At 43.9% G+C, this 24229-nt stretch overlaps 3 protein-coding genes and 2 non-coding genes across 7 annotated transcripts; 2 read left to right on the top strand and 3 right to left on the bottom strand.

Annotated features, from left to right (window-relative positions):
- Positions 1-829: 829 nt before the first annotated feature.
- Positions 830-5503, top strand: LOC124653469 (eukaryotic translation initiation factor 5B-like). 2 transcript variants are annotated; one of them, XM_047192531.1, is made up of 7 exons: positions 830-958; positions 2892-3393; positions 3711-4317; positions 4412-4512; positions 4605-4685; positions 4770-4897; positions 4980-5503. In XM_047192531.1, exons 2-7 carry the CDS (start codon positions 2965-2967, stop codon positions 5104-5106), a joined length of 1473 nt encoding a protein of 490 aa, XP_047048487.1. In that variant the 5' UTR covers positions 830-958; positions 2892-2964; the 3' UTR covers positions 5107-5503. The 2 variants fall into 2 exon arrangements, with proteins under 2 accessions (XP_047048487.1, XP_047048488.1); XM_047192532.1 differs by having other exon boundaries at positions 833-958; positions 2896-3393.
- A 48-nt stretch (positions 5504-5551) lies between these two features.
- Positions 5552-5623, bottom strand: TRNAP-AGG. The gene has a single exon. It is a non-coding gene; the product is annotated as a tRNA-Pro (tRNA).
- A 126-nt stretch (positions 5624-5749) lies between these two features.
- On the top strand, positions 5750-9352 carry LOC124653361 (cytochrome c oxidase subunit 5C). Of its 2 annotated transcripts, none has more exons than XM_047192428.1 (2): positions 5750-5840; positions 8881-9352. In XM_047192428.1, exon 2 carries the CDS (start codon positions 8913-8915, stop codon positions 9102-9104), a length of 192 nt encoding a protein of 63 aa, XP_047048384.1. In that variant the 5' UTR covers positions 5750-5840; positions 8881-8912; the 3' UTR covers positions 9105-9352. The 2 variants fall into 2 exon arrangements, with proteins under 2 accessions (XP_047048384.1, XP_047048383.1); XM_047192427.1 differs by having other exon boundaries at positions 5759-5840; positions 8878-9352.
- An 836-nt stretch (positions 9353-10188) lies between these two features.
- On the bottom strand, positions 10189-11426 carry LOC124653327 (ocs element-binding factor 1-like). Its single transcript, XM_047192394.1, has one exon. It carries the CDS (start codon positions 10850-10852, stop codon positions 10382-10384), a length of 471 nt encoding a protein of 156 aa, XP_047048350.1. The 5' UTR covers positions 10853-11426; the 3' UTR covers positions 10189-10381.
- A 9818-nt stretch (positions 11427-21244) lies between these two features.
- On the bottom strand, positions 21245-21347 carry LOC124658622. The gene has a single exon (XR_006989330.1). It is a non-coding gene; the product is annotated as a U6 spliceosomal RNA (small nuclear RNA).
- Positions 21348-24229: the final 2882 nt, after the last annotated feature.

The raw sequence follows: 24229 nt of genomic DNA on the forward strand, positions 1-24229 counted from the left end.
GCCGCTTGCTCCGCACCGCACAATTTTGATCCGACGACGCGGAAGGTGGAGCACGCTGTAAGACACGGCAGAGCCCAGTTACGGAATAGATTTTGCGAAAAAAAAAAAATCTCAAAAGCAACAAGGGAAGGATCCTACAGTACTATCGTAAGGGAAACAACTCGGAGGCACTATCTTTCTAAGCCAAAGCTTGAATGCATGATGAGCAATCGCAAATCACAAATTAATTGGTCAAGGCCGGTTCCTAAGCCACCACAAGACACAAACTTGGACGAAAAACAATTTATCAGAGAAAACAACATCGACAATTGCAAGACTGAATCGGGAGGCGGCACGGTGTGATGGATTGCAAAAAGTTTGGAGAGAACAAGATAAAAAGTTTATTCAAAAGTGAAATGTTGACAAAACAGGGTAAATGGACATCTCGCAAACTTCGCGAGGACAGAGGCCGGAACTGCCCTGTGGCGTGGTTCCAGAGCAAATTGGATCATGATGATTTTTTTTAACCCGTGTCCCTGTGGCTTAATGAAATCTGCTTTTACCCGGAAATAAAAAAAAAAAGGCAAGATCGTGGCGGCAGGCGAAGACGAAGAGAAACGAGGACCGCCGGTACTGGTTTGGACACGGATGGTTTTAGCGGTTTTGGTTGGTCTGGGTGGGGGACAGAACGGTCTGCAGCCGCTAACGGGTCTGGTTCGAGCTCGAATGGATTGAACGGGGACCGCGTCGACCTTCGTCTTCGTCCCTCGTCTCGCCTCCCCCAAATCCATCGCCAGCCCAGGCCAACTCCCTCTCCACTCAACACAAAATTCGCCAGCGGGGCCGTGGCGCCCGCCCGTTCCGGCGACCTCCCCGCCGCCGCCCCGAATTTCTGTCCCTCGTCGCTGCCTCCGCCCCGAATTTCTCTCCCTCGCCTCCGCCGACGCCCTCGGATCTCTCCTGTCAGGTCGCTACCATAGTGAGTAACGCCTCCCTCGTCCCGCCCTCCCCTCCCCTCCCCTACCTTTCTTCTACCATCCTCATCCGTTCGTCGCATGTTTGTCCCCTGCCCAGTTGGCGCACCTTGCGTCTTGTGTTCCTATGATCTTGTCAAAAAGGGGTCTAGGGCTAATGTAGTTTCTTAGTTTATTATAACTAAATCTAGGTGTTTATGCTGCTTCCTCTGTCTGGCAGAGCAAGTGTTTAGAAATGATATTGTAGAATTGAAACCCAAAGTAAGTAGCCGGCCGGTCATCATCTTCAGGAATCTTGTTTGGCTTAAATGGATGATGGATGGATTCTGGGGTTCAATGTTTGCCAATTGGATTAATCTGGTGATTGACTGATGTGCAATTAAAAAAAAAGTTATGTTTGATTTTGCTTCAAGTAATTAGCAGCAAGCGGTACAAATATCATGCTTTCTTTGCTACATGATAAATGAATGATCCATAAGACTCATATTCAGCCCATGTGTTCTATTTTTAACTCCAACTTAGTTTAGTACAAAATACCATGTTTTCTTTGATCCATGATGCGTGCCTTACTTACCATCCACTGTTTATTCTGATAAGCGACACATCACTTTCAGTTAACATTGTTGTTTCTTAGCTCTGTTTTACCACCAGCTATTCTTCTGTTCTGCACTGCGGTTAATTGGTCAGCCATGTCTAGTCTGAATGTCTATTCTGCTTACCTTTGCATTGATTCTGTTGCTGCTGGAAATTATTTAGCGCTGCATTTTTTTGTCCATGGCCCAGTTGTGTTTATCAGTAGAAAACTACCTGATACCTATCTATTAGGTTATAGAAGCGAACTACCAGATGCAGACTCAACTTGATCTTACCTTCCTTAATGCTAGGAATAAAGCCTAGTTTAAAGATAGGTGGATAAATAGTTTTGTGTTCCATGGCGTGTAAAGATTTATTATATTGAATGCATGTAACAGTAGCCATTAACATTGGCGCGCCCAACCTTTTGAGTTATCAGTGACCTGGAGCAGTCCTTCGCCTCGGTCCTTCTCATTTCCACAGCCCACACGTCGATGAGGTGTTCATTGCTGCTTAGAATGTAGGGAAGCAAATAAATGCTGAGATCTTGGACATTGTTGCCTGAACCTTACCTCCTGGAAAATCGTAGCTAAGAATGACCTATTTTTAGTTCAATAGGCTCAAACTGGAGTCTAAGCTGCCATGTGAGGCTCGTATGTAGTCTTTGACGGTAATCTTTTGTGCATAAGTTTTTCTGTGCTGGATAGTTGTTGTACTGCTGAAAATACCGCAACACATATTTTTCCTTTTTCAATAACTTCTTGCTGCCAGTGCCTCCCTGACAGTTTTCTGTCCAAAAAAAAAGGTGATCCCAAGCCAGTAGAAAAATTGGTGTTAAAAAATTGGATGTTTACTGTTATTCCCGCAAAATAAATTTCTCATAAGTACCATTACCGGTGAGCTTGCAGTCGTCATAGTGATACTACTCAGTACTCACTACAGGTTCTGTAGTCTTAAGTTATAATCTATTTTCCCAACATTTTGACTTACACTCTAGGCCCACTTGGGAATGTAAGAATTTCATGTGAGTTTTAGAGCAATTGTTATGTTCCTGAATGAATATTTGCAATCCATTATTATGGTTATTAGTAAGTAGGGTCACTTATATATTACTCAATATTGTAAGAAGGTAATACTGCCCATTTCAATGCCACAGAGACACACCCAAGATAACATATTTTTTCATGAGACCTGTATAATTAATTAACCCCCTAAAATTAGTTCAAATGCAGTTATCATTGTTGACATAAGTCACGTGCGTGAGAGAGCCACCAAGCAAAGCCCTCTATTGCGAAAATCGAGCTTTTCTACATCAACATATCTAGCAGAGACATGTCTTTTATTCATGTATTTTATCTTATCTAGTTAGAAGAAGTGCCTGGGAAGCACAGCGAGGAGTCCCAGACCAGAGAGGAATCCTGCTGTGTAGCAGTCATCCATGTCATCTAGGAGTAATTCGAAGAGGTTGCCTTCAGATGACAATGTTGCCTCTGATGGAGGACTCCGAAGACGAGAGATTTATCTGAACGGGCCTTCCCTGGAGCGTGCTTCCAAGCGTATCACCGAGGGTGTTCTATCCCCTTCAAGCATGAAAAACTCAAATAAGAGCAAAGGGACCAACCAGTTGCATTCCGAGGCCTTGGGAAGTAATTCAAGAAAGAGTGAGAGCAGGCATGTGATACATGTGTCTGCGGGGAATGATGATTTATCAACCACTCAAAAACCGAGGAAAGTGAAGCTCAAAATTGGTGGAATTAGTCGGACTATACCAGCAAAACCAAATCCTAATTTACCAGATTCCAGGTCTTCAGCTGCAAAGCCTACACAGCTGGGAGATTCATGGCACCGGCAAAAGCACGGTAATCAGGTAACCAACAAGCGATCTGTATCTTTTTTCCATAGTGTACTTGCAGCTGAACAGAAACATCATTTTTATTTAAGAGAAGAAAATTCACTAGCCTGCTGTGATCAAGTTCCTCAAGGAATGCTAGTTGGTGTTGCTAGGACATACACATGCAGTTTCTAGCAAGCTATTTCTTGTATCTCACAATCTTGGTACTATACCTCTTCTGATTAATATTTTACATGTTATGGTGTTATTTGGGTTATTTGTGATTCACAATTCTTTTATACTTCAAATTGCTACCCTATATTGATGATTGATAAAAAATGAATTACTTTCAGACTGAAGGCGCAAAAGATAAAAGTAGGTTACCCTCTTCTCAAGACAAGAAAACAAAAAAACTGAGGACAATTGAAGATACCTTCACTCCGGAACAACCTGCCAAAGTTCAGAGAGAATCATCTTCAGATCCTGTCCGGAAGAGTAGGAGGATTGCTAAGAAATCAAACTTTGACAGTGAATTTGACGAGGAATATGATGCAAGTACTCTTGAAAATCTTGGAGCTTCTAATGTTAATGATGGTCATGGTCGTGATTCTAAAAACAAAGGAGGAAGTAACTCTAAGAATAATGCCTCAAAGAAAGATAGAAGTAGGAGCACAGTTTATGAGGTTGATAATGATTTTGCTACACCCCAATCAAATAGAGATGGGAAGAAAAGGTCGAGAGATAATTCTGTTGCTGATGCTGATAATACTGAAGAGGAACTGGCCTCTGATAGTGAACTCGAACCCGGAAACAAGAAGCAGAAGGCAGTCACTGAGTCACCTGCCAATGTTAAGATTGAACCTCTCACGACACGTCGCCGAGCCCTCCAGTCATGGATGGATGGGAACAGCAACAGTACCGTTGAGTTCCCTGACGGTTTACCAGCAGCTTCCTCAAGAAGTACATACTGCCTATACTAAGCTATCTTGTTGCTCATTCTAACTTGACTTAGTCTTGTACTGATTTGGTTTTGGGCATCTTTCTGTGGCTCCAGGCAAGAAGGAAAAGCTCTCTGATGCAGAGATGCTCGCCAAGAAGGCTGAGGCCGCTCAACGGCGCAAGTTGCAAGTGGAGAAAGCCACAAAAGAAAGCGAGGTTGGAGAGATATTTGCTTACCTTGTTTTTAACCTACTGGAATAGGTTTAGTCACAGTTCCTAGGGGTTCTGAAAACTGTTAATCTCTGCAGGCTGAAGCTATAAGGAAAATATTGGGCCTGGACACCGAGAAGAAGAAAGAAGAGAGGAAGCAAAAGGAGCGAGAAGAGAAGGTTCATTGCATTATTTGGCCATGCTCATTACACTTGTGTTTCTACCACAACTATCTTCTGAAAAAATTCATGTGTTTTACTCAGGAGAAGGCAGCCAGGGCAGAAGAACTAGCCAGAAACTCCATCCGCTGGGTCATGGGCCCCACGGGCACGGTGGTTTCGTTCCCTGATTCTGTAGGCCTCCCCAGCATCTTCAACTCCAAGCCCTGCAGGTAGCCAATCCTTGTATCCTTCTTGTTCTCGCTACTAAATGTGCGCCTCACAATACGTTCTCACATTGCTGTCATCACCCAGCTACCCTCCCCCACGTGAGAAGTGCGCCGGACCGTCGTGCACGAACGTGTACCGGTACAGGGACTCGAAGCTGAAGCTCCCCCTCTGCAGCCTGGAGTGCTACAAAGCCGTCCGTGGGAACGCTTGATTCTGAACGTGCTGGAGTTGTGCCGAGCTCCTGTTTCCGCAGCGGCATCCTGGTCTGGTCCATGCACAGTCGAAAAATAAGAGAGAGAGGATGGTCACTCCTCCTGACGATGCAAAAATTTGTTGTTTGTTCCAATAAGAGCATGCTCATTGCGTGCAGTCATGCATAGTTACAGCTAGACCTGCGGGTAAAAATGTTTCTCTGGTACTGCACCAGTTTGTTTACTGATCCATCAGTTGTACTGAACTATAGATGATGTCTAATTAGATATTACACATACATATATAGAGAGAAAATTGCAGAACAAGTTAGTTTTTTTTTCTCGTGTGTTTTGTGATTTGGTGTTGGAACCAATAAACAAAGAGTTGTTGTAATAAGAAGCGAAAAGTTATACTGCTATGAACAAATTTACTTTAGTGTTACAATTGAAAAACAAAAAATATCTGGGGCATTCCGAGAATTGAACTCGGGACCTCTCGCACCCTAAGCGAGAATCATACCACTAGACCAAATGCCCTTTGTTGTTTAGGTACCGAAAACAACTTATATAAAAGTTCACACTTTGCATGCGCAACGGACCAGGTCTGCCACCCGTGTGGACCGGGCCCGTCCGCGAATCTCAGGCTTTAAAATGGTGTTTCCGCAAAAACGCATTCTCCCAAACAAATCGAAGAGTTCGGGTCTCTCTCTCGCGGCGGCGCAGGCGTCTCTCCTCCATCTCCGGCGGCGGAAAGGTCAGGCCCCCTCCCATCTTCTCCCCGCACAGCTCGAACCTGCTGGATTCAATTACTCTCCTGTATCTCGGTTTCCTACACGCCCTTCTGGCGGATCGGATCCTAGGGTTTCTTCCTCTAAATGGTTAGGAACCGTTCTAGATCTGGGTTCTTGGTTCTTGGGTTATCCATTTCGGTGAGGTTGCCGACGACCTGGACCGACGAACAATGGATTCGGGCTATTCCGCGGTGATTTAGGGGTGGAGAGATGCGAACAGAAATACGCAGGGGATCCGATACGTGGCGGCGGCGGTTCCCCGGTCCGGGGCGAATTTTTTGGTTGTATTATTTTTGTTCGTAGCTTGACCTGTGATTTGAGGGCTTTGCGATTTGGAGTAGGAAATGGATGGCTAGGGAAGGAAAATCTTTCGTGGTATTTTCTGTGTCTCGCTCATGAAGTTGGCATTTTCCATACATTGCGCTGTATTAGCCTCTAACATCCTGTAACATGTATGATTGTTGCCATCTATATTTACTCAGCAACCTGCATCCTGTTCATGAAGTTGCGGCTACTTGTGTAGTTGCTAGATATTTAATCTTTGACTTGCCATGGGCATTAATTAGTTGGTGCCATGTGACTCATTTTTCAATGATTATGGCTGGTTCATTGTTTTAGGGCGCCCATATTTTCTCTCTACTACAGTCAGCATATTATAGTTGTACATTTATCTTTCCATTGCATGTCTGCATAATTCTGATAAGAATGGTGAAGTTTTATGGCGATTGTATTGTTTCTGCATATGTTTCCGTGTGTACAGTTGCTGTGCTATCAGCAGTAGCATTGTAGGTTTTGTGAGGTATTATTATTTGGAATTTCCTGCTGCTATGGGCCCCTATAAGCTACTGTTAGTGTCTGCGAGTGAGGTTCTAGCTGTTTTGGTGGTGTTAGTACCCGAATGAGGTTAAGCCTGTTTTGGTGCTTGGGTTATCCATTTTGGTGAGGTTGCTGATGTTCTGGACCGACGAGCAACAGATTCGGGCTATTACGGGGTGATTTAGGGGGGAGGGATTGAAGAGAAATACGTAGGGGCACCGAACTCCGTAACCGCGGTGTGCGGTTCCCCCATCCGGTGCGGCTTTTTGGTGTATTAATATTTGTTCGTAGCTTGGCCTGTGATTTTGAGGACTTCACGATTTGGATTGGGAAATGGGTGGCCAGGAAAGCGAAATCGTTCTCTGTGACAAGATTTGAATGTGTGTATCAGACAGCCTATGTGGTTCTGTATTGGGGAGTTAGAGATTAACCATAGCCCCTGCCTCTCCATGGTTTGGCGCAGTGGTGGTTAGTGGGACATCATATGTTGACTAGTGCGGTATTTTCTGTGTATATTAGCCTCTTAACATCCCAGAACATGTATGAATGTTGCCATCTATTTACTCAGCAACCTGCATCCTGTGCATGAAGTTACTGCTACTTGTGTAGTTGCTAGATATTTAATCTTTGACTTGCCATGGGCATTAATTAGTTCGTGCCATGTGACTGTTTTTTTGATGATTCTGGTCATTTCATTTTTCTAGGGCACCCATAATATCTCTCTGCTACAGTCTACACATTACAGTTGTACATTCATCTTTTCATTTCATGTATGCATAACTCTGATAAAAATTGTGAAGTTTCATGGGGATTATCTTGTATCTGCATATGTTTTCGTATGTACAGTTGCTGTGTTATCAGGAGTAGCATTACAAGTTTTACGAGGTATTACTATTTGAAATGTCCTGCTGATATGGGGCCCTATAAACTACTGTTGTGTCTGTGAACGAGGTTCTAGCTTTTTGGTTTCGTTAGTACCCTAATGAGTGTATCAGAAGTGTATGCTAGCTAGATTCATGTCCTTTCAGTATCCCAAAGCAGGGAATATCTTTTTCTTTGTCAAGGTGTCTGTGTTCAAACTAAGCCACCCCCAATGCAAACTTATTATAGATCTCATCTAAGTGTGCATGCATTTTCTTTTCTCTTGGGATTTCTTTGCTGGCAAGCATTTGTTTCTTTTCTCTGTGATCTTATGAATATAAGAACCTGTTTCTTCACTTTTGTTGGAGCTTGTGTTTAACTCCTGAATTCTGCATTGTTTGAAGAAAATGACCTGTTGTTACACTCAAGATGCCATGTTCTGCAAGCCAAATGTTACTGATTTCTTGTTTTGAAAGTATTTCTTATGAAGTACTCCCTCCATCCTATAATATAAGATGTTATTGCAACCGATATACTCCTATGTTTTCTCCAACATCTTATATTATGGGACGGAGGGAGTAATGCTTAATTTGAGTGGTCATTGTTGCGTATGCTAAGATGCTAATAATATGGTTAATCTGATGATGGATGACAAGGAAATTTCTCCAACTAATTTGCTTTGCCTCATTTGTGCTTTGATGACTACGACGGTTGTGTCCTGTGTGCATGAGTGGCAGGTTAGGTGAAGGGTACACTGCATACATTTGTTTTTCTGTTGAAAGAATCAATGATTGATGCTGAGGATGCAGCCATTTATTGTGTCACATTTATTTCCTGCTCCATCTTAAAGATATCTTTCAAAAAACTTGGGCGGTGGAATAGGATGTTCCTAGGATGCAAAATATAGGGAACTGACTCTTTTTGTAACAACTGTTGTGAAGAGAGGTTGCCCTGATCAGTCAAGGAACCAGAACCTCTCTAATCATACTCTACTTTTTGTCAATGCATTCTGGTTTTACACAGCTTCGTCAGCTATTTACATCTCGAAGTATTTCGAGTTGTTTATTTCTATTCTAGCTCTTACAGTTTCACCTTTTTTTTAGAAGTTCTCGCATCAGTTACGTCTTGACAATTTGTATGACTTGTTTTTTGTGCAATTCACCCAAGTGGCCTTTGAAGGCGTGAAAAACCATAGATCATGGCCTGATTGTTTTATGTTGTGTGCACATGCCTGCATATATTTAAAGTATCTTTCTGCCTTAGTGAAGATATTCTGTCTCCATGTTCCCAAGAAATCAGCTCACAGAATCTTCTCAATTTCAGCAGGCATTTCGGCATCTGAGCCCAACAGCTAGCAAATGGCAGGCGGCAGAATTGCACATGCTACCCTCAAGGGTCCGAGCGTGGTGAAGGAGATCTTCATTGGACTCACCCTCGGGCTGGTTGCTGGTGGTATGTGGAAGATGCATCACTGGAACGAGCAGAGGAAGACTCGATCCTTCTATGACATGCTTGAGAAGGGTCAGATCAGTGTCGTTGTCGAGGAGTAGTTCTGCCGTGCTGGACCTGAAGCTCTGCATCCTCAAAGTCTTTTGTCATTTTGTTTTTGCCAGTAATTTTCTGAAACTCCCTGGAGGGCATGACAAATTGATTGCTGTGGAGATTGTCATGAAAATAAGCACCACTATTTGAGAACATCGAACCAATTTTACATTTGCCTTGTCTTTGACATCTTAAATGTCTGTCTCATATCTGTCACAAACAAAATTGACATCAATACGATTTAGATGTCCTGATATATTACTGTGATCCTTTTTATGGGTGAGCTCATACTTTTGGCTGAGTGCAATGGTGGGATACCTAACAGGCTACTTATGTTTGATATTATCATGAATGGAACAAGCACCATCGTCAGTCTTGACCTATAACTGTTGTGCATCTATTTGGTGTCGTCATTTGGTTCGGTCAAGATAAGTTTTTAAGGTTTTCGTGTGCCTTTCACCATCGTTTTCGTATATCGTCATGAGTGTTTAGTTGTTTGATGACATCCTCGTTTACGCTACGGTCATTAACCATTATTGCTTGATTACTGTGCAAAGGCGAAAGGAGCATATACGTATGTGATGTTGCATCCTTGTTATACTAATAACACGCATCTTGACAGTAGACAAACTTGTGAGTTGGAAGCTACTAGTATATGATTCTTGTCATATTGCTTTTTGCGCCCGAAAAAGTTGGAATAGATGCAAGGCACACAACAGAGAGCTGTCAGACAGAATCCCCCAAGGAACCTTGAAACTGAAGATCTGTCTCTGCTTTTGAGCACTTGATGTTTCTCTGCACTCAAGGTGATTCGATGCCTTTCAACTTACTACTACTATTTGTTAATTTGATATGAGTACACAGATTATGAGATTTCGATTTGAGCACAAAAAAGTCATTGAGGAACTTTTCTTTCATTCGACACGAAGCCAGCGTCTATCATCAGATATGATGAACACTTGGGACAGGATTAACATTGAGCACTGGAACAAACATGATGTTCATCACAAATTCAGAGTACATAGACCACAACCAAACATATAACTTACTGACCCTTGTTATTACATAGGACTTGGACGACGACAATGACAATGACAACAACAAGCACTTACTGACACTTACTGAAACATAAACACAACATAGAGCAGCAAACTAGGCCTTGTAATAGTCCTCAAGGCAGCAGCCAAGTAGAGAGCAATCTAGCTCTGTTCTTCCTCGTTGCCAACCGCAGCACAGCTCCTGCTGGACAGAAAGATCTTGAATTATTGATCCAATCATGGGCGGATCAGTACTGGAGCATGTGCGTTGCGGTGGCGGCGATGGGCATGGCGGTGGCCGGGTAGGGGATCTGCCACGGCCGGAGCAGGGGGTCGTCGGGCGGGCACTCCTCCTGGATGTCCATGGCGACGCCGCTGAACTCCTCGACGACGCGGAGCACCTGGTTGACGGAGCGCAGGCGGTCGCCGAGCTCGGCGGCGCGCGCCCGGAGCACCGTGTTCTCCTGGTCGACGCGCACGAACTGCCCCGCGATGTCGTTGGCGCGCCCCAGCACGCGCGCGTTCTCGGCCTTGAGCCGCGCCACCTCCTGCACCAGCTCGTCCAGGTGCTGCTGCTTCCGCAGCCTCGACCGCCGCGCCGACTCCCGGTTCGACAGCCGCCGCTTCTCCCGCCGGTTGTCCCCGGCCGCGAACGTGCCCGCCGAGTCGCCGTCCGACCCGGACAGCCTTCCTCCCGGCGACAGAGACGACGACGACATCTTCGCTCGCACCGAAATGGATCCCTACTTGGCTACTGCTGATGCTGCTGCTGCTACCGTTCTTATTTATCACTTGTCGAAGCAAGAAGAAGAAAGAAAGCAAGAAGAAGAAGAAGAGGAAAGTTGTACTACTAGCAATGGAAGATTGAGAGGGCCAATTATGAAATCACATAAAAGTAGTAGAGGAAGACGACGGAGAAGGACTGGAGGAAGCAGGACCGGCGCAGGTGAGTGGCGATCTTCATAAAGCTCAGAGATTGCGCTTCTGCATGCTTGGACAAACCATGGCCAGCAAGAACCTCCAGCGCAGCAAAACCAAGGATTTCACGCACAAGAACGACCCAACCTCTCCCCCCAGATCTAACCTAGCAAGAACAGCAGCAGCAGCTCCCACAACCCCCCAAAACCGGTTCTTGGACAGAGAAAGAAACCGGGACCTGATCAATCACACGATGAGTGGGATACTGGAGACGCAGAGGAGCGGAAGCTCGAGCTAGCAGAGGAGTGGGCTGGGAGCTCGGGGCTTGGTTGGCCTGGAGAGCAATGGCAGCCACCCAATCGGAGGAGGAAGAGAGGAAGGAAGGGGGAGGGGATCAGGTCAGGGTGGAGGGGTTATTTATTGGCGGGCCGAGGGCACTTCCGTAACTTCATGCTGGAGGGCATTCTCGTAATTTCGATCAAGGGTATTTGTGTAATTTTCCCGAGATCGCATCAACGGCGTATGTGTGTTGTTCTAGATGGACGGAGAGGGTAGAAAGGTGGAGGAATCTTTGCTGGTCCGGTGCTGGGTGGCTCTCCGTGGCCCTGTGTGGGGGATGGGTTTTTATTTTGTGTGAGGTTGCTTTTGTCAAACTGCTATGTGCACAATGGGTGGTGAACCACAGATGCCGAGTGCGTGGTGACACCCTCTCCTCGCGGTTTTAGGGCCGTTTGTGGGTGGCGTGCCGTGTTTGTGATGTACTTATCTTGCTTCGAGAGAAGCGTTGTCTGTTAGATGGAAGTGTCTGTTTATACTTTTTGTAAAATTGTCATACATTTTGCTTTTTGTCGATGTCTACATACCAGCTCATATCTTATTGTATTAATGTCTCGATGTGTTTTCGGTTTTACTACAGCTGTTGTTGGCGGGGACGGAGCTGCCTTGAAGCCTGACCCCAACGAAAAATACAAAATCCTTCATTACTTATTATGAGCTACTATTTATTATGGAGGATGGCCCCGGTGTAGTAGAGTGATTATTATGATGACTCCATAGACAATACATACACTTTTTTTTCAGCTTCATCCCTGGTTGTTAGCTAACATAACGATTTGGTTTTACTTTACATAATGTAATGTACCTAGCTTTCAGAACAAACAAATCTAGTTCTCTTGGTATAGTCTAGAACCATATCCTTTCAAGAAAAAGTCTAGAACCATCTTCTGAGACACTTTACAGTTGTGGGTTCGATTTCTTGAACTTGCCTTGCTTTTGGTAGATGTTCATGATGTAGCTATCTTGTTTCGAGGAGCGATGACTGTTAGATTATTTGGACTTTCTTTCATGAAACGAGTGTGATGTATCTATCTTGTTTCAAGGAGCGGCGTCTGTCATTTTTTTTGGGACTTGCCTTGGTTTAGGCGAAAAGTATGGGTTTATGTTGTTAGTAAAATTGTCATATCTATTTTTGTTTGTTTCTATATACCAACCCATGTGTTATTGTATTAGTGACTAAATATGGAGGGTGGCGCCAAAGAGTGGTGCGCCGTGGGGGCATTGGGCGCATGATGAAACCTTTGCTAGGCACTTTACGCAGCGTTAGCGGGGACGGACGGTGCGACACGTTCATGAAGTATCTAGATTGCTTCGAGGAGGGTTCTCCATCAGAATTTGTACTTTCCATGCTTTCGGCGGAAATGTGTGTCAATATTTTTTCGGTAAAATGTTCATACGAGGTTTTACTTTTTGTCGATGTCTACATACCAACCCATGTGTTATTGTATTATTAATATCTCAATATTATTATTATTATTATTATTATTATCTCAATATCATTTTTTGGCTACACTACAGGTAGTTGTTGGCTAACATAATGTATTTGGTTTTACGGATGTTAGTGTTGTATATGGTATTATATGAATCTTGTAGTTTATATAATTTAATGAACCCCACTTTTAAGAATGAACCAATCTAATTCTCCAACTCTCGATGTAATCTAAAAAATCTTCTAAGACACTTCACAACCGTGAGCTACCGGGTGACGGTTTACGAGACACTCCATAGAAAATGAGATTTTGTGTGTGGAGGGGGGGGGGTGACCTGCTTGTGATGTACTACCAATCCCAATTATCTACCAAAAGATAGCTACATCACGAACGTTTTTTGTGGAGATATGTTCGTTAGATCTTTTTGGACTCACCTTGCTTTCGGTGGAAATGTGTGTATTTATATTTTCATTAAAATTGTCATACATTTTTTGTGTCAACATACCACTCCTGTGTTACTGTATTACTAACGCCTCGATGTATTTTTGGTTCTATAATACCACCCTTATTATTGGCAAACGTATTTGGTTATACTCCCCCCATTCTGAAAAAACGCTGCTCAAGTTTCTAGTGTGTAGATACGTCCGTATCTAGAAAAAATTGAGCAACTTTTTTTTATGGAGGAAATACATACATTAGTGTTCTATCATAAAAATGTTGTAAATAGTGTGCCTAACTTTTAAGAGTGAATATATCTAATTCTCTCAACTCTTGATATAGTTTAAAACAATCATCTAAGACACCTCAAAGCTATGAGAGCTACCGGACGACAACTTTCTAAGACACTTCATACACGGCGAGTTTAGAGAGCTGGTCGTGATGTGTTCATGATGTTCATGATGTATATATCTTGTTTCCAGTAGCTGTGTTTGTTAGATTTTTTGGACTTGCCTTGCTTTCGGCAGAAAATGTGTGTTTATATTGTTAGCAAAATTGGCATATGTGTTTTTTGTCTGTGTCCATACACCAACCCATGCATTACTGTATAAAAATGTCTCAATGTGTTTCTTTCGCTTCTGTGGTTGTTAATGGCTAACATGACGTATTTCGTTCTACGTACAAAATACGAAGAGTGTCGTAGTGTAGGCAATCGAACGTGCTCAACTTAAGAGTAATTATATCTTATTCGCAAGTCTAGAACCATCTTCCATCTCAAGCACTTTGTGTGAGCTACCAGAGTTTGTTCCTATGGTGCCAGGTTTTGCTCTATGTAATAAATATGTACATATTAATATTAGCGTGAAACCGAACCCAAATTAAGTACAATCAAATCTAACCTTTAATAGGAATTTTTCTAGGCTCTCACTTGAAGTTGTTTATGCAAATATCTAGCAAGCATGGACCACCAACCAATCCCAATTATTTATCCTAAGGTGAACACCAGATCGCTTTTATAATTCACTTGATTTACGCGGACCACTTGTGCTCGTGAGCCTCTATGAAGTTTCTTCCAAGGATACCCCTGCGAGGAATCTTGCACTTTTCCCAAAAGCGCAAATCAGAACCAACCAACTAACCCAAGTCACAAAAGGCCATTTTCCTTGTACTTGATTGGAGATTTTTATTTTCTCTTTCATGCTAAGTTACCTCTCGCACGAACGTTCTGGACTGCTGGGGGCCAAGAACCAAATTTTCTTGAACGTTTAAAATCCAAAATTTAAGCTCTTATTTATCTAGGTATTTTTAACTTGGATTTTTGCTCGAGAAATATCACATCATACAAACATGACTTTGTTGTGAAACTGACTCCCGCGTTAGAAGAAAAACTCATGACATGTCTTTAAGTGTAGATATCTGTGGCAAAGAGACGGTATGTCAACATGAAAAAGATTGACGCTCACCGAATAAAATAAAAATAGGACATCAAGACAAGTTTGTAGTGTAGTTTTTTTATACCTTAACCCAGCGTGTAGTAGATTGTTGACGACGATATCTTGTATTATAGCACTAGAGCAGTTTACTAGCGCGTATGGTGTAGATTCAATGCATGTTCTAGGTTCCCTTAAAAATAAAATGCATGTTCCAGGTACTGAAGTACTTCCTATTCTGATTGAAGGGTTGCAACTTGTACAAGCACATTTACTGACTAAGAAATCGATAGTCGAGAGGCAGGATGTGCTTGCGGTATCCACTTGGTGCAAGAAAGATGACCATGTATTTGAAGGTAATCGGCAATAATCAAGGTAGAAGGGATGGAATAATTTCGGCAGAAACATGAAGTCACATCACAAGGTTGGCTATGTAAATAAATTACTATTTTCTTTGTTATCATGCATGAAAAATTAGGTGATCGTTCTAATTGACTTGTTTGGCACATAGTACTAGTATACTAATACCTTCTCCAACCAACGTAGAAGAAATTTCGACCAAAACCCACATAAGAAAAACAGAAACATCACACTCACTCCATCCCAAATATTTTTCTGGTGGTTCCATGTGAGCAAAAAACAAAACAAAAAGTTCGCTATAATCCCTTCCCAACTCATGGCTATTTGGAAAACAGTATGATGGAGCTAGGGTGAGTCCACACTATACTAGACCCTAGACAATATGTGAGCTGGATTTGTTTATTTTTCATTCAGAAAAAAAAATGTAGGAAAAAGAAGACAAACGTGGGCACCTCAATTATCATGTAGGAGTACTGTATGTACAGGGTCTTGCATGTTTGGGCCTAACATTGTGGGCTCCACCACTCTTGAATGTGCTCCCCCCTGCATGATTGGCACGAAATTATACATTTTTGTAGTTTGTACACAGTACGTGGTTTTCATGCAGTCAGATTTTCATAAGAAAAAAAAAGAGAAGTGGTTTAGTGTCTAGGAAAGAAATACAGTTTTAATCCACATCTGGATTAATTATATATTTGCTCTTTCTAAAATAAGGAATATAAATTTCATATGTGTTGAAGATTTCGGGACCATGGATTTTTGCTTCTAGTGTTGATTAAACTCCGCGTGAATTAGTATAATTTTCACCACAAGTAAAATAAAGCACTCGCGTTTAGTTACCAGCTTATCATTTCTTATGGGCGGATGTTGATTTTGTAGAAAACCAATAATATGATCCAAAACTATTTTTTTGTCAAAAATTGATAGTTTTTCTTTATATAAGAAGGATTCTTTCGAGAAAGGAAATATATTATCCAGCAAAGATACCAATTACATTTAAGCTTTGCACCAAAAAGATGCACTTGCAACAAGAGCACTCTGATCGCGGTGATCAAACACTCGCAACAAGAGCACTCTAATCACCACCAACAACACACGGACTACAAAAAAAGATGTCCAAAAGCAACATCTACAAGACGAAAACAATGTCCAAACTTTATCATCGCCCAATCGAAGATCTTAAGTTTATACCCTCGAGAAAGTCCGAGTTTCGAAAACAATGCCTTCAACGAGGCTACTATCAGGTACAACCAAACCAATAAATGAAGGACCTTCACCAGAATACTCGAGGATGGCCACCAAAAATACCTGCCGCAAGTCACCAAACACCCGTCACACGAGAAAGGAGCACGTGCAGCATAGTCTTCATCTCTTTCGAAACACCTCTCCGCCATAACGAAAAGACCTCAAATCGCAGCTATTATGACTTTCTCCACCTGTGTGAGTACCATGAAATCTATACTTGGCCTCACAACTTAGAGCACACTAGAGGCGAGGCCACTACCATGTCGTCGATGTGTGGTTGCGCGTCCGCGCCACCGCTGTAGGACGACGCCGATGCGCACCTAGCCTAGCTTCGCGCACATCCCGGCTGGCAAACATGACCCCGTCGTCATCTGCGATGGGAGGACCACCACCATCTCTCGGGGCCGCCGGCCCAACTCCTAATCATCGGCATCTTCACCACACTGCCCGAGGTGCCGTGCCGCTGCGACCGAAGGGCTCCTGGTGGGGGAGAAGCCGCCACGCGAGGAGACCACCCTGCCGCCACCGTCGACCGAAGGGTTTTGACGGTTCGGGTCCTCCGGCGGCAGTGTGAGAGACAAGCAAGGAGGGGTTGGGGGTGGCGGTTGTTAGGGTTTCCGCCCGAGCTGCCCCCGAGGGTGGCACGGGGGCGTGTTTTTGGATATGTCGGGCGCTATGTATTTATACGAGAACGAATTGATTTCTTCGTGCATGAAATTCATATATTGACAGGGAACTTTCGTGGTACTATGAACAAATTCGCGGACACACGTCCACCAATAAACATCAGTTCTATAAACAGAAGCCAAAAATAAATTAATTTCCATAGCATTCTCACTAATAATTTCCGTATGTGCATAATAAATTAAACTCACATGGTCGGTGGGCGTCCACCAATGCAAACGCAGGCGGCCACATGTTCCTGTCATAAAACAAATGCTGCAATGTTCTCAGGTATATTCCACAAATAACGTTAGTTTTCTGTACTTGTCTGGAAAAGTATGCCTGCTAGTGCTCATGATTTGCCTTATTGATTGGCGCACAGAGGAATGGTGCTCCTTTTCTTCTCTGGTGATGTTCATCTGTTCAGCATGATTGTAAAAATTTAATCAGGTAAAATATGCATTGGCTTATGCTCATTCTGATCTGACTATGAGAGCATATATGGTACCGAGGCTAAGAACCCACTACACAGGTTAAAGCATTATTTAGGGCATTATGAATTGTTTGCAGAGAAGGAAACAGCACATTGGTACCTTCTGAAATACATGAAACATACTCCATATCATAATGTGACATTTGACCGCGTCGACACATCAATATTTCAGCTTGCAAAACATAAATATCTACCGAACCGTGTGAATGTGTCAAGCATGTCTCAATCGACAAGTAGAAAAGAACTGCGGAAGTGTTTCACTACGTCTAGACGCCTCTATACATGAAGAAAGGGACCCTTGTATATGCGAAGTTGTTAAGTACATGACACATGTTTCACCATCTTCAACATAACATGACAAAAATATCATTGGATATTGTATTACATTTTAGTGACCTCATTTATTTATTTTTGTTAAAAGTGGAACATAATTCACTTGTCATATTGTTTATTTCCTTTATGGCAACGACACCAGCAGATGTTAGCTTAATTAACACTTGGCATACACTTTGTCAAAATCCGCATAATAAACTTCAAATTGTCATAATTAAACAATTTTCATAGATATTGGTATTGGTTTAAGAAACCCAGATTCATTATCCCTCTTGTTCCAACTCGGCATCTTAGGTTTTGGATGATCTAAGCGGCGGCTATATTGGTCAACCCAAAATAGTTTGGTGCTGGAAATTAAAGGATAAGACCAAGAAGAAAGAAAATGTGCCTAGAAACAAATATAGGTAAAGCAACGAAGGTTTACACATTAGCATGAGTGTCCCAATTGACCACCAGTTCTCAAGAATATAGTTTCAACAGTGTGAGCTTTTCTCTAGTTTGTCTGTCAAGTTGCTCTACCGGCTAGCCACTAGCTACGAGTACTGCTAGTAGCTCTTCAGGTAACCACAATATGTGAGTTATTTCTTCCTAATCCTACTTTGGATCACATCTGTTCTATTTCAGCATGCTTGCATCGGCCCATGCCCCATGGTTTACATAAAGTAATTAATATTTGAGTTAATTGAAATGTTAGGCGGCATGGAGTTGGAAATTTCTTCGGAACCAGAGTTGAGAACGTGCCACACCCTCTTTCTCATTTGCTAATTAAGTGTCATCTTTTTGACTTAATTCTGATCTATGGTGCATCCATCACTCGAAAGTAAAAGCATTGTGACTCTCTTTGGATGGTGCATGCTAAAAAGGAGCTTTGCTAAGCAGCCATTTCTTCTCTCTTTCTTCCCTCCGCAAACTGCTTTCTACATGGTTCCGGATGGCATTTCTTAAGAGCATCTCCAACAGACGCCCAAAAAACGCTCCGCGCTATAATAACCGTCGGTTTTAGGCGCGGGAGGCAAAAAAAAGTGCTCCAGCAGAAGCTGTAAAATAGAGCGCGCGCAAAAAAATTTAGCGCAGGCGCTGGAAAGCGGTATCGTGTGCTGTAAATGTACCGCTCCTGATCCAGCGCGCACAAAAAACTCGCTCGCGCGAAAATCCCAACTACCGCTGAAACATCCTTCTCTGGCCGTCCGTGGGGCAGGGAGGTGAGGGTCGGAGGCGGGATGGGCAATTGGGGCGCGGCCTCCGCGGCGCTCGTTGCCGCCGCTGCGCCGTCCTCGGCGGAGGGCCGCCGGCGAGCCGCTCATGGGGAAGATGGGGGCGTGCGGGGTCAGGCAGGGCGGTCCTGCAGCAGGCGACGCACGGGGTATCCGGCCGCAGGCTCGGCGGAGCAGGGAGACGCGCCTCGCCGGAGCAAGGGCGGGACACGGGGAAGTCGGCCGCTGGCCTCGTCAAAGCAGGGAGATGTGCGGGGCAGCCGGCCGCGGGCTCGGCGGAGCAGGGCGACACGCCTCGCCGGAGAAGGGAGCCGGCCACTTTGAGGGACGCGGGGAAGCCGGCTGCAGGCCTCGCCGGAGCAAGGGCGAGACACGGGGAAGCCGGCTGCAGGCCTCGTCGGAGCAGGGAAATACGCGGGGTCGGAGCAGGCCTAGTCAATTGATGGATTCCCAGTTAGTCGAACCCTGTCGTCAAATCGTCAATTGATGGATTTCCGATGGATTGCAATCTTTTCTCTTTTTAATCGGACATGGATGTCCAGTGCTGCTAGTTCGTGCTGCTGTGAAGGACCTGATTGAGCTTGTTTGTTTAACATATGTTGAAATTTAGTTGAAATTTTCAGATTTATTTGTAGCCTGTTTGATCTTGATTGTTGTATGAATGTTGAAGAAAGTTGTTTGTGGAGCTCTATTTTACAGCCTCTGGCGAAGGGTTGTTTTTTGGTGTCGTGGTTGCGCTGTAAAATAGAGCCTCTGGCGAAGCTCGCGCCGGCGTCGCGCGCTATATCCGGATCGAGCGCGCTGCAAACGACTTTTACAGCGCCAAATTTTAGAGCCTCTGTTGGAGATGCTCTAAATGTGGTCACCACATCAGAGAAGAACCTAACAGAATATCGGAATCTCCATGAAACCTAAATACTATCGTTCGAAAAGACGCCAGCCTAACTCAAAACTAGTTCATTTGGAAGTCTACAATGAAACTTGCTATCCATGGAAATATATCTACCTATATATGCTAGCTACCGGCATAATGCGAAAACCTGATCGATAAAAAAAATTAGCGGTGTTCAAATCAAAAGGCACGACTAGTTCTTCTCCTAGAAAAGGGCAAATTAGGAAGTGGGCTAGGTAATTAAAGGAGGCTAAGAAGAAAGCCATGTGGGTCATGGCTTGTCTGATGAATGGAGCATCATAAACGTGCTTGACTATGTCCAGTGGCCACTTTGGCATATGCCGTCAAAATGCTCTGTTTTAGGAAAATGGTATATGTGGCACTGACAGGTGGCCCCATGGTCTCTGGAATTTGGCTGGGCCAGTGGTATTTCTCCCATTGTGATGGTGACTTAATATGAGGCTCCTTCCAAGTGCAAGTTTTAGTGCATGCACCTGTGGTTATGACAATCCAGCCAACCAACCTCGTGTGATTTTATTCGATTCCTAGAAGGATAATCAAGTTTGACCAGCGATGAAGTTGACAAAACGTGGGCTACTGAGCTGCGGACGCTGATGCGTTTTTTCTTTCTTTTGGCGATGCTAAAGTTGCTGGAAACAATGTCTGCATACACTTGCTGAAGCTGAATGTCCAGTTGTTGCTACAGAAAGATGATCATACTAGTGTTCGACTCACTATACTTACTTATCATTTTGCGAGGTACGAAAGCTGGCTTTGGGTTAGAAAACAAGGCACAGCATATGGACTGTAGACCCGTAATAATCAACAATGGCATTGTTAACATCAACCCGGATATTACAGAATTAAAGCTATAATCCAGGAAGGAGAAATAGTTTGTGGAAACGCTACTGAAATACTTGTGGAAATGTAGACTGTAGAGTGTGCTTTAGAAAATAGTTCCATGGATAGTGTACAAATTGGTATAATTCATTGAAAAAGATATGAAATAGTTTATTAAAAAAATCAAAGAAAAAAATCCTTGCAAAGAAAAGAGCACAAGAGAAAGAATAGGAGCATATCTGAACTTCCAGGAGTGAACTTAACCGATAATTAGTAAATTCCAACACATGGGGTGAAAGAGTATACTAACACAGTGTCAGGGCATCACTGAACGAAGAATATCAGAATAACTACAGTAAACGCAAAACAGACACCTTTGCCAAAGCCAGGGACCTGGCTGGAAGTAAAAAAGGAATGCTGGAAGGATCTGTTTGTAAGGAAAAGAAGTAAACAGGGGCAAAACTGCAAGGTCCAGGGTCATATCCGGAAGGTACCAGGGACCGGCGCGCAAAATCTCGAAAAAATTTGGACCATTTCTCGATTTGTGCGTGTCATCCTTGCGCAGGGGCCATGCTAATCTTCTCTGTTTCGTTCCAATTTTATCGGATGTCCCCGAAGGGACGATGCAGCTGCAACAGCGAGGCTTATAAACCGGTCGAAACTTTCATAGCTTGCCGAGGTGGGACTAAAACAAAGGTTCTCTGCTCTGCGTTCCCGCATCCGCAAGAGGCAGGGGTACCGGACGGCCAACGGGCCGTATCTTCGTGCGGGCTGGATCTTGCAAACTGGAAACATACGTAGGCCTGCTCCTGTCCAATTTAATGTTCCACGCAAATGCTTCGCGGCCCAGCGTTATGCGTCAATGTCAAGTTCACGGATAAGCCAATCGAAATCCGTCAGGATTATCATCGAGGAGGGCAAATCCTTGCTTATACAAACCAACTGCATTTGTCACGGATGGTATGAAAACTTCGGTTCAGTTACTTTTTCGTGTGAGGCAGCTCCGGCCAGTGGTATTTTGATAATTTGATTGCGACGGTGAAGTGACCAGGTTCATGCACCTTCGCTTTTTGGCTGGCCAACCACGGATTATCAGATTGGACTAACGATGTCATTTTCAAAATTTTAAAATATAGGAAACATGCCCGTGCGTTGCAACGGGATTGAAAATCTATATAAACGCAAACATCTTCCTTGAACTTTCTTCCTTCTTGCTCGTTCGTCGGCTTTATAGCCATGCCACATCCCACCACTACAACTTAGGCACATCTTAGCAATAGTTCATGCAACGTGATTATTGTGAACTTTTTTTTATCACCTTAAAGTTAGGAACATTTTGACACACGTCTAGCAGGTTGACAAAACTAAACCAGTAGCAAAAATATAGTTAGAAGGCATTATATAAACTTTCAAATATAACATTATTGTTCATAACGGTGATTGAACATCTTCCGAGAAGGCGAGGATGACTATCCTCATGTATGCATATTTGCAGACTGAAGAATCAGCAATATTATGTGTTACTACCACATATCTAAAGGCTCTAGTCAGCATGGCTTACACATCTAGCACCTGACCTGAAACCTTACCATGTTACAATCCGCTAGTACTTTTTTTTTCAAGGACAAGGAACCAAAGTTTGCTGTCATCTCATTAAGGTTGAAATGAGGTCTATACAGAGTTCGTTACATGCAATCTTTGCCGCCCACGAGGTCACTCTGAAAATTAGCTATACTACTACTCCCTCTAGCACACTCGTGTGCGTGATAAGCTCCACAGGTCTAGTTCAGCTAATGCTTTCGTGACTACTTATACCAGCATGGTGCATTCTTCGTCGAAAACTCTGGATTGTTTTAAGCAAAAGCTTGCGCAGTGTGACGACGACGGCAGTGGCTAGCCCCTTCTTTTGTGAGCACCGGCAAGTCCCTAGATTTTGCACCCCGACATTCTCTGAAAATTGTGCTCGCGTATACAACAGCGACATTCGGCAGGTCTCGCTCCTGACTGAATCTGACCCAGAAATCTCTAGTGAATAAGCAGCTTACCAAAATGTGATGCATGGTTTCCTGGTCTTGGTCGCAGAATGGACACTTGGGAAGTGCATGGAGCCCTCTCCTCGTCAGTCAATCTGCAATCCAGCAGCCGTTTATTTATTACAAGCCAGGTAAAGAATTTTTTGCTTCGGTGGTGCTCTGCTCTTCCATAGCGTGTTGGCATAATCAGCAGGGATGGATCCCATAAAGAATACCAAATAGGCTGAGCCCGCCGTGTAATTTCCTTTGGGATTCAGACGCCAAGTGAATGTGTCCACAGCTTGACGAATTGAAGTGGCTCCTCTGATGTCACTTATCCACTGATCATTGTGAAGTGCATCTACCACATATCTTACTTCCAATTTTTTTTATTTGTTTGAAGTCATGATCTGAACGAGTCGCACATACACCCTAGCACATGTTCCTCGACGCTGAGGGCATCCTTTAAGCGCGGCCGTTTTTCTAGCATTTCGTATTGGCTGTCTTGTGTTTCTATTTTTTTTTTCGAGAGTACGCGAACGCGTACCTTAATTTTATAGAAGGCAGAATGATATGTACAAAGGAGGCTCCCACTGTCTTGTGTTTCCAATAAGTTGTTTAACCGTCGGCATGTTGTATGTTGCGCCCCTTGCTCCTACAAAGCCGAGCGGGGCAGGGCTCTGGCTATGAATCCATCGATCATACCAGAATGACATGCGATCACCTTTTCCAAATCTGTATTCAGTAGCTGCTTTGAACAGTTTCTCTGCTTCCAGCGACAGGCTGAACTGCAGTCATGGCCAGATACTTGGTTCAGTTAACAATCATTTTCATAACTCATAAGCTAACTGGTAGTGATTTTAGCTAATAGATTGCAATGCAGAAAACAAACTGCATCATTTTTCACTCCAACATCAAGCGGTCGCGTCACTTTACGATTTTTCGGTTTCCTTTCACTATGCATGACTGCGTCAGTCTTCATCGGTGAGCCCCACATCCACGTCTCTGTTAGGCCATGCTGAAATCAATGATACATCTGAATTAGTACTAATGAGCTTTGTGCACATAAGTACTGATGTATGTATGCCCTGAGTCAAGTGCTTGTTATACACCCATTATCTCGTACAGTTTTGACACTCTAGACACGCATCTCTAATCCCTGTATGTTTTCCTCCAGAAAAAGATATTTGTATGTTCTTTGTGTCCTCCACAAGGTTCGGCCACGGGAACACCACCACGTCCAACAGCCTTCACTCCCCACCCTCTGGCTAGCAACTCTCAACATTGTCCAGCACGGCAGCACATTGTCAATGGAGGGCCACACGCGGGGAGAGGCCGCGCGAGTGCGCGCACTGGCCAGAGAGCCTAGCCTAAGGGCGTCCTTGACAGAAACCGTGCGCAGATGTCCGCCCCTGATCTCTTCAGCCCGGTCCTCCTATCCCCGTCCCTTGGCACTGCCTTTCCCGGGGAGCCCTCGCCCGTCAGCAGCCGC

Source organism: Lolium rigidum, chromosome 5 (genome assembly GCF_022539505.1).
Source record: "Lolium rigidum isolate FL_2022 chromosome 5, APGP_CSIRO_Lrig_0.1, whole genome shotgun sequence".
In the NCBI taxonomy this organism is placed as follows: Eukaryota; Viridiplantae; Streptophyta; class Magnoliopsida; order Poales; family Poaceae; genus Lolium; species Lolium rigidum.